Source organism: Aristolochia californica, unplaced genomic scaffold (genome assembly GCF_029961685.1).
Source record: "Aristolochia californica isolate CCGP_79_NKW_82.1479 unplaced genomic scaffold, dmAriCali1.0.hap1 SCAF_11, whole genome shotgun sequence".
In the NCBI taxonomy this organism is placed as follows: Eukaryota; Viridiplantae; Streptophyta; class Magnoliopsida; order Piperales; family Aristolochiaceae; genus Aristolochia; species Aristolochia californica.
The window spans coordinates 23,534,515-23,544,343 of NW_027181782.1; the positions used below are offsets into that span (position 1 = coordinate 23,534,515).

Sequence of the window (9,829 nt, forward strand, 5' to 3'; positions counted from 1 at the left end):
CAGAAGATTATGATGATATATTTGAAGATGAAGATGATGATTCGAGTGGCGAGCTCAGTGGAGGAGGTGATGCGGTCCAATTAGGTGCAATGGATGATACAGACAGTGACGATTGCGATGATCTTGAGGATATGGGTAGCCAAGTAACAAGCATTCGGAGGCAGAGTGCATTAGAATCCACAAGAGCCGCACAATTTCGAGATGCCATATCGACATCCATGTGGAACGATAAATGATAGTTTACTCTTATTACTTTTGAACATGCGTAATTTATATGTACTAAACTTGTAACTCGTTGATTGTAATATTAAAGGCACGAACTCGTTATTTGAATAATTTTTTTTAGGTTATTTTAAAAGTTGTATATGTATTTATTTATTATTTTATTTTATTTTATTACTATATTAAACTTCATATTTAAGTCTCTGGTAAATAAAATATAATTAAAGTATGTATTTGATTAATATATCATCATTAATTATGTCAAAATATATTATTAATTAATACAATACAAATCTATCTTATGTTATTAATAAAATATTTTTTATTCATTAATTAGAATTTTTTTTATTCACTCTATTGTATTAGTGATTTAATAGTGGTAATTAAAATATTGTTAACTCAGACACTTTGGTTTAATTAGTTCATTTTTATAATTATTAAAATCAATAATTTTAAATTTCTATAAGATGAAGATGAAGATGAAGATGAAGTTGTCTTGACTAACACCCTATTTCAAAGATTTCGAAGATGAAGTTGTCTTGACTAACACCCATTTCGAAGATGAAGATCATGTAGATACATAAGATGAAGATGAAGATGAAGATGAAGATCAAATTTTCATTTGTGTTGACTAACCCCCCCTATATCAAGAAAATCATTAAAAAAAGTTAAGAAAGCATGTTCTTGTAATAAAAAAGATACGTACATTAGAAGCATTAATTGAAAGATAGCATAAGTTCCCTTGATTCCACTTTCATTGTTCATTGTTACGGTTGTAGTGAATGCATACTTTGACTTTACTAATACATTCGTTTGTATTGCTGGATAACTCGTCAATACATTTTATCACTTCCACCACATACTGGACCCAGAACTATTTGAAAACAGTCCTTTTACCAAAGAAGAAACTTTTGTAGGACAGTGTCTAATTCCTTTCAGCGAAGGACCTGAAAAGATAAGACGAGAGATATCTAAAAAGAATCTACACTCAAGCCCAAAGGTCCACATTAATGAGATGGTTTGCTGTAATCAGTTTCGAATATCTACAAGGAAAGCATAATTTGGATGCTCAAACTTAATTGCATTGAAGAAACCATCATTCAGTTAAGATATGTAGTCTAACGGCCAATTTGGTCATTTTAAAACCAAATATACACAAAACAGCAAAACAGTACTATCATATAACCAGCAAATCAAAACCAGATCAATCACTTCACATTTCAAAATGTATAAAATCAATACATCAGGAGCAGCAAATTTACTGAGAAATATACAGAAAATTGACCCACTATAGACTGTGCAGGTTTAAGCCAATTAGTGGACAGCAATTTAACCCAACAGAAGCTACAAACATCACATGTGGCCTAAAAACCACAATGCCTTCCACTAACTGGTTGTCGCACAGAACAAAGGGAAAAAAATATTTTTAAGCCTCTTCAAAAGAAAAAAAGATCAAACCTTTCTTCTTAGGAGTGATTGCAATCAGTGAAGAAAGAGGAAAAAGTCAAAATAGCTCCTAAATACCAAGCCTGCTCCCAAGAAAAATTGTTTTGTAGCCCCAGGGGTAGTTCTGAAATGACCAATTTTCCCCTTGGGATATGTAACTCAAAGAAGAGAATATAACCAAATTGGCTCTTGGGATACATAACTCAACACTCATTACCATGACATTTCCAAAATATTTACTCAAAAAGCTAAGTCAACTTATTTCTACCTGCTAATTAAAGGAAGTCCACACTGGATTAGAACATCTGCCTAATTGTTGTCTTTTGAGAGGTTCCAAAAACTTGTGATTTGTAGAACCAGTATAATAATGTGCAAGAAACTCCACACAAAAATGTGAAAGAAAACACAAATAATCAGGTGAGGCAGCATAACCTTCAGGTCTAGTGAACCTCATAATGATGATGGTCTATGATTGAGAACTACATAGCCAGAAAGCACAGATCTATTTCGTTCTTTTACGATCATGACAAACAAAACCCTGCAAAGAGCCAATTTACGCTTAGCCATCTGTGAGAAAGAGAATTTACTTAACAAGGTTACAATGATAAATTAAAAGCAAGAAAAGTATTTTTACTTTAATCCATCCAACCACATCTTGGTGATCAATGTCTCTCCAGGATAGACATGAAGAAGGAAACGACCCAAAATGCATTTCACTAAAGCTGCATCCCCATTACAAATACATTTGATGACTGCTCTAACTGCAAAGCCCAGTGTGCACAAACCGTGTAATATGGGACGTGAAAACCTTCAAACAAGTGGGCATAAAATCAAATAGGGTACTCAATTCAGAACAGAAAAGAAACTACCACAAATTATCGCAGAACACCAGTGACTTTCCAAAGTGACACTTCCATCTCCTAACAGTATCTTCACTTTTTTAATCAGGCTGTCGTTAATTCACTATAAAAGGACATAAAACAAAAAAAATCTTTCCAATTTCATATTCATAAAGACCTGTGGTCATTTTACTAAAAGGTACAGGTAATACCAGAACCTGCTGAATATTCAATTACCTTTCTTCTATCTTTAAGTTTACCTTGCAAAGTTATAAATTGGTAACAGAAGCTACCTTTGTTTTATCTCTTTTTGGCGTGTTTTTGGATGACAAGACTAGAGGAGGGGCCCCTTTGTTTTATCTCTTTACTTGTTTTAAATGGTAACAGAAGCGAAGGAAAGTTATAAAGCATATGGTACTAACCCAGCAACACCTGCAACCATGGGATCTGAGTGTAAAGGATTGTAGTCACCTGATAACCTGTATAGTAATGCCTGAACCATATGTTAAATGTTGAAATTAGTGGTTTGGGAACTCAAAGATCCAATGAGGCCCTAGTTAGCACAATAAGTTGGATTAGATAAAATCATAACCACGCAGTACCCATGTAATCAGTAAAAAGAATAACACTCCCTATTTGGAAGCAAGCAGCTAGTTTTTAATCTGAAGTAACAAAACCATGTCAAAATTATAGCACAGGTGCTGGCAGTCAGAATTTGATATCCTTCTGATTCACATTCCTGCACAATGTGCTTAATGAAAACTACATTCTCTACTCCAACCACGGAACTCACCCAAATTACAAAATAAGCCAAAGCTGGATAAAATTTCTACAAGGAAAAACAGATGCTTGTCAGATGGTCTCTATCTCAGTTTTTAAACCTAATACTGAAGTTAGATGAAGATTCAGCCGAAGAATCTTTTAGTTCTGCGAAAGGAAGTGCAGTTTGTTAGAGTAAAATTTACAATTTGTATGATCAACATATGTCTGGACAATAGAACCAGTTAGATGGCTTATAGTCCTCTTACAGTACTTTAACATACAATAGCCATTTTCAAAATCCAAAAAGTAAAGGCAAGTTGTTGGAATGAACTTTATAATCTGTCTATAGATATGACTAACATTATCTGGACAATAAAACTACTAAGATCCTGTGTTGTCTATGCAAATAGAAATTTGGTATGCCAGTAAAGAAAGTAATCAATTTGAGAGCAGATGCAGGCATTTCTAAAAACTGTATAAAACTTTGAACTACCTGAGATTGACTAGTACTCTCCTCATATACTGAAAAGGGACTAGTTTTGGGAATATTTACACCAGAAACTTGGTTGGCTGGGTACTTGGAATATGAGTATAAGGGGTTAAATTTTGAAAAGCCACCAGCACCACGCAAATAGATAGAACTCCTGCATGTTTAATAAAAGTAAATGTTAATCAAAGACACTTTTAGTTATTGCTTAGAAGAGATACTTATCTTTCATACTGACTGGTTCATACAGAGTGCTTCACCAGTCTCTTTATTATAGCTCATTGTCTCAATCTCAACCACAGTGGCTTTACCTGGAAAACCAACCAGTAGATTAAAGCTCTTCTGCACTCACAGATGCCAGTGGACCATGAAAGTCATATGCTTGGCTACGTGAGGTTTGAAGAGAGCTGTAGCAGCTGTTTGTTGATGGCAATGAAAATGTTAATGCTGCTTTTTTTTTATACTATTTGTTGAGAAAATTGGTTTAAGTCTGACAAACAAGATAACCCAAGTATCCACAAGATTCGAACACTAAACCTCACATTAGAAACCCTCTAATGTGGCCATAAAGCAAAGGGAAGATGCACAAGCTGCTATAAACATAATGAAAATAGTTAGCAAATAAACTAGTGGTATAAAAATACACATCTACATTTCAAAATTATACACAATCAAAATGGGGAAAGAATAATCCAGCCCTTCTCTTTTAGTAAGTAATGAAAAAATTACATTAAATTCGTTTATACTAGCAACAGAAGAAATATACCTTTGTCATGCAAGCCGGAAATCACAGTCCGGTTTTGGATCTGAAAAATGACACAATTTGAGCATTTACACAAATGAGAATTAAATAACATAGAAAGTAAAGGCAGAATCATACAGATGATCTTGAAGGCAAAGGCTTGAAAATTTCGATGTACTGTTGCCCATGTAATAAAAGACGTGGATCAAATCTGGTGAAATTTCCATGTTAATAGGTTAGAGTCAGGCAGAAATATGCATTGAGGAGCTTATTATCTAGCACTATATTTAACGTTTAAGGGAAAAGGAAATAGAGACAAATAATCAGTGGGCACAGAGAAAGTTTCACACTTAAATGCCCTAAAAGCACTTACTGCAAACCTTCTACTTGGTGAAGATGGCTAAGAATTCCAAATGGAAACAATGCAGCAAAAGTTGGCAAAACCTGAAAGTCGGTGATGTAAAGAAAAGATTAACAATTAGATGAAAAATCCGTTCACCATTTTAGAGGGGCTCAAGCCCATTCATCTGCCATCAAACTAAAATGCAAATCAAAGCTGCTTTCCTGTCTGTTCAATAACTTCTTGACAATATCAGAGATTTTAAAACTGTCTTTGCAGGAGTCCAGAAGCATACTAGCAAACGAAAAGCACATCAACAAACTATCAAGGTTTACTACCAGTAGTTCTCGTCTGGAGTTTACTATCAGATATTAGTCTATTCATATTGTTTCATTTCCTAAATTTAATTCATCTAAACTGCTACTCTAGCTAAATTAAATCTCAAGCAAAACATCCAACTCTAAAATTTTCTTTTGATTATTAAAGCTTTCAATCCAACATTCAAGTCCATTAACCTGAAGAAATTGTTGTCCATTTCCATGGTAAACATATTTGAGCTCTTTCTCCTCCACAGCATTTCCAATGCAAGAACCAACACCAAGGGCATAAAGAGCTACATCCCTGAGAACAACAAAAACATTTTAAGATTGCTAAAGATGAGTTGATACCTCCTCCAGTGAGTTAGATAGTGATAGAACATAATTCACGCGAAAAGCAAATTCCTGTACTTTAAAAAGCTCATCAAGAAGTTTGCAAGTTCTACCTCTCAGTATAGTTGAAAACCGTCTGAAATGCATCCCATACATGCAAAGCACAAATAAAATAGTGAATACAGTTGAATGATTAAACTTCAGACTAAGCTTAAGTGCTTCAAGGAAAGGATGATTCCCAGTTCAAACCCAAATGACCTGGAAATGTTCTCTATGTATATGTTGTGGTACAAAGATTCCAGTCATGCAGATGTATAAACCAAAAAGGGATATTAGCATTGGGCTGGTCCATCCAATTACATAAAGAGATTGAATGGAGCCCATTTGTAAGGAGGAATGGGTCCCATTCATCCTCTCCATCTGGTTGGAGGGACGAGCCCTATTGCAAGTACAGGTACCAGCAAATATGAAGTCAACAAGAACTAATTATCGCATACAACGCAGTAAATTAAGAAAGTAACCATCAATCCCATTGGGCCTTTCCATCAACTGAGAATTATACTTTTCCCTGTATACCTGAAATTTATGCATTTGAATTTACAAGAGTTCCTCAACTGAATGAGACTTGTATCAATATCATATGGGACACAAGGTTATCATTGGCAAAAATCCATTGTAATCATGAATCAATTCAAGATGACAAGACAAAAAATTTCAGATACTATCAAAGTCAAACAAGGAAATTCAAATTCCTAAAAACAATTCCCAAATAATGAGACTCAAACTGAAACTGAACTCCAAAGAATAACCAAACCTCTGGAAATTTGTGAGCCAAGACAAGCTCTGGGTCGCAGACGGTAGAACTGGAGCCCGCCATTAGTTGGTCAAGTAATTCCGGGAAAGCTTCGGTCTTCTGCCCACACAGAGACTGAGGTAAAACTGGTTTCAAGGTTGATACGAGTTCATAAAATTATCGCAAATTTTATTTCAGCAGAATTTTAAACGCTTTCGACGGGAAGCAATAGCAGACTTACCAAACGACGCCGAGAGAGATCTAAGATCAGGAAAGAGGAGCACAACAAATGAGACACGGTACTCGGCGCAGTTTAAGGGCCGTTTGGAACCCACATAAGATAACAGAACAGAAAAAGAAAAGAAAAGAAAAGAAAAGAATAAATAAATAAATAAATAAAATAAAATAGGAGAAAGTTTCATTGATAAAAAATAAAATAAAAGAAAAAGATATTTTCTCTCTTAGTTAATAAATAAAATAAATAGAAGCTTATAAAAAAAATTAATCATTAAAATTTTAAAATATTACTATTTTTTCCATTTTCTATGTACATCTAAACAAGAGAAACTATATATTCTTCCATTTTATGTGGCATCTTTAGACACTATATTTCTCTTTCATTTTTTTTTATTTTTTTTTATTTTTTTTTCATCTTCTCTTCCTTTTATTTTCTCTACTTTGTGTGTTTCAAACATACCCTACGTTCATTGGATGAGTATTCTAATTTTGAAAAATATTAGAATATAAAAAATTCAGGATAACATATCTACCAGTTTAATTATTGATTAATTGTCACATACAACAATTATGGACATGTTCTATATATTGTTAGATAGAGGGTTAATCTAATATAAAAAGTATAAATAACTATCATAACCGTTTCCATCAATGGCTATGGCATCAATCCGATCATGATCGGACAACTGAAATAGTTATTTTTTATATTTTAAACCAAATAATTTTTCATATTAGATCAGATATATAACACATTTGGAGGTATGGATTACCAAATACTAATATAATATGGGAAATTTAGTGAACTGACAATTTAAAATTTTTAATTAGCAAAATACCCAATTCTTATACTTACATCCTCAAACTACCTGCATCAAAGTTCTTTTCCAGTTGGAACAATCAACGGGCCAACTCGGTCGTGACAGCAGGACGTCTTATCAATAAGCCTTCCTCTCTCCATTCGCTCACCCTGTTCTACGTCCTGCTTTTCTCCTTCTATCACTTTTTCCCCTTCGACGCACCAGTATTCTTCAATCCTTCAACGCACCTCTTCAGTCGTTTTTCCCCGATGAAACTCGCGACGAAATTTCCTTCCAAAGCTCCTCCAGGAGAAGCGATAAGTCTCTCTCTTTTTATTGTTTCATCCTTTTATCTTTTGTCTGGGCTACAACGAGAGGGAGGGAAGTTGTCCCTCGTCCTTAGCCTCATTCTTCTTCACCCCTTCCTCTCTTATCTTCCATTTTTTTTCTCTTCTTTATTCTCACTCCTAAACCCTATTCTCCTCTTAGTTTCCCTCCTTTCTTCTTTCTTCCAGTCTTACTAATTCAACCCTTCTTTGCTTCAATTCTTTTCCTTTCTTTTTATTCTTTTCTTTATTTCTTTCTCCCCTTCTTGTTGAAGATAAAGATACGAAGATAAAGGAGATTTTGAGATTAAAATTTGAAGATAAAAGGCGATAAAATCGCCGTTCCGGCTCCGGCGACGATACCATCGAGGTTCAAAACCTCTCGGTAAACAGATGTCCTTCGTCGATCAAATCCGTCGCCGCGGCAGGCTCCCTCGCAGCTTCTGACTTCGCAGCCATTCTCGTCCGCATTTTTTTTCTCTTCCCAGACTTGCCGTTCGAAGGCTTCTCAGCCTCGGCGCCGTTCGACGATCCCGTTTGGGAATCTGAAATTGCCTGGCACACACGCCGAGGTGTTCCGCTAACATCTGTCCGTCCTCGACGTTCGCCGAGAGACGCAATTGGAAAACCAACCGGAGCTCCATTTCTTCTTCGACAAAGGTGTCCGATTCACCGTCGCTTCATGCTCCGGCGACGACACCATCAAAGTTTACGCCGACATTCAACGCATCGCCACACCGAAGTGCCACACCAAATCTCTTCTGTTTCCGAACACCGGACGCAGTCGACGGGGAGAACCTTTTATGTTAAACACACACAGACGGCGTGCGATCTCGCTCGAAGTCGGAACAAACAGAGAGCGCCACCGTGCGATCTCCTCTGTTTCCGACCGCTGGATGCCGTCGACGAGGCGAACATTCTCTGTGAAAAAAAATTATAATTTTTCTGGCTGGCTCGAAGTCAGAGCCGAAGGAATATTATAATCTTTCTGGCGTCCGGACCTGCGCACGAAGCCCAGCCAAAAAAACAAAAAAATATTGCAAAGCAGGACATCCACCTTGCCGATCTCTTATGCATCTTCACCGTGCAATTTAGCCTGGGTTGGTTTTCGTACCCTAATTTCTCACTAAAGAGAATTATAACATCACTCGTATCCTAAAAACAAACATGGTATTGTTGATGGATCACTAAAGTAATTAGACAGGTATATCGACAATGAATTACAAACAATGGATTCATTGTGATAATTTTGTCAAAATTTGGTTATTGAGTTCAATCTCTAAGGATATTGCAACAAACATATTCTATTATGATGGAACATTTTTTAGGTAAATAGTGCTTAATTATTTCATATTAATAATAAGATACATGATTGTGTGCAACATAATATGTTTGTTAGCTCCTATTTCACCAAACTCAAAGGATGATGGAAAGAGAGATATTCTTTTTTACTATCTCATACTGTAGTTGTAGAACTATGAAAAGGAATGTGAAACAGAGAGAACTGAAAAAACAATAATAGAGATTCAAAGAATGATTTTCCGACGATGTATTCTTCTCCGTTTATGAGGCAATTTATAATACATTACATACTAATTTTAGGATCAATTTAAATCCTAAAATCAAGGAAAAAATTACAAGATCAAGGTAACAATCCGTTTCCTACAATCACGTTAATCAATTTACAACCAGCTTGTTACAGGCTTGCAAACACTCCCCCTCAAGTTGGTGCATAGATATCGGTCATGCCCAACTTGTCAATTATACCATGAAATGCCTTCCCTGATATGACCTTCGTGAGCATTTCAGCCAGCTAACTCTCAGATTGAATAAAGGGGAATTGTATGATTTTTGCATCGAGGTTCTCCTTGATGAAATGACAATCAACTTCAACATGTTTAGTGCGATCATGTTGAACCGGATTCTGTGCAATGGCGAATGGCTACCTTGTTATCACAGTGGAGATTCATCGGTTTGGAGTATTCAATCCCTAAATCCCTCAGTATATTCTTTATCCATAACAACTCGCATACACCATGAGCCATGCCTCGAAATTCAGCTTCAACACTTGATTGTGATACTATCTTCTGGTTTTTGCTTTTCCAAGTGACCAAATTCCCTTCCACAAAAGTAAAGTAACCCGACATGGATCTTCTGGTTGTCTGATCACCTGCCCAATCAGAATCTG

The 9,829-nt window shown here is 35.7% G+C and overlaps 1 protein-coding gene across 5 annotated transcripts; it reads right to left on the minus strand.

Annotated features, from left to right (window-relative positions):
* Positions 1-875: 875 nt before the first annotated feature.
* LOC137944046 (enoyl-CoA hydratase 2, peroxisomal-like) lies at positions 876-6,594 on the minus strand. Of its 5 annotated transcripts, XM_068789546.1 has the most exons (13): positions 6,523-6,593; positions 6,303-6,401; positions 5,602-5,624; positions 5,354-5,459; positions 4,872-4,942; positions 4,637-4,709; positions 4,523-4,562; positions 3,995-4,067; positions 3,763-3,913; positions 2,930-3,000; positions 2,303-2,476; positions 2,101-2,206; positions 876-1,169 (listed from the first exon to the last, which is right to left on the minus strand). In XM_068789546.1, the coding sequence occupies exons 2-12, from the start codon at positions 6,363-6,365 to the stop codon at positions 2,119-2,121; spliced, it is 933 nt and encodes a 310-aa protein (XP_068645647.1). In that variant the 5' UTR covers positions 6,366-6,401; positions 6,523-6,593; the 3' UTR covers positions 876-1,169; positions 2,101-2,118. The 5 variants fall into 5 exon arrangements, with proteins under 5 accessions (XP_068645647.1, XP_068645646.1, XP_068645644.1 ...); XM_068789545.1 differs by lacking the exon at positions 876-1,169 and having other exon boundaries at positions 1,973-2,206; positions 6,303-6,427; positions 6,523-6,594; XM_068789543.1 differs by lacking the exon at positions 876-1,169 and having other exon boundaries at positions 1,973-2,206.
* Positions 6,595-9,829: the final 3,235 nt, after the last annotated feature.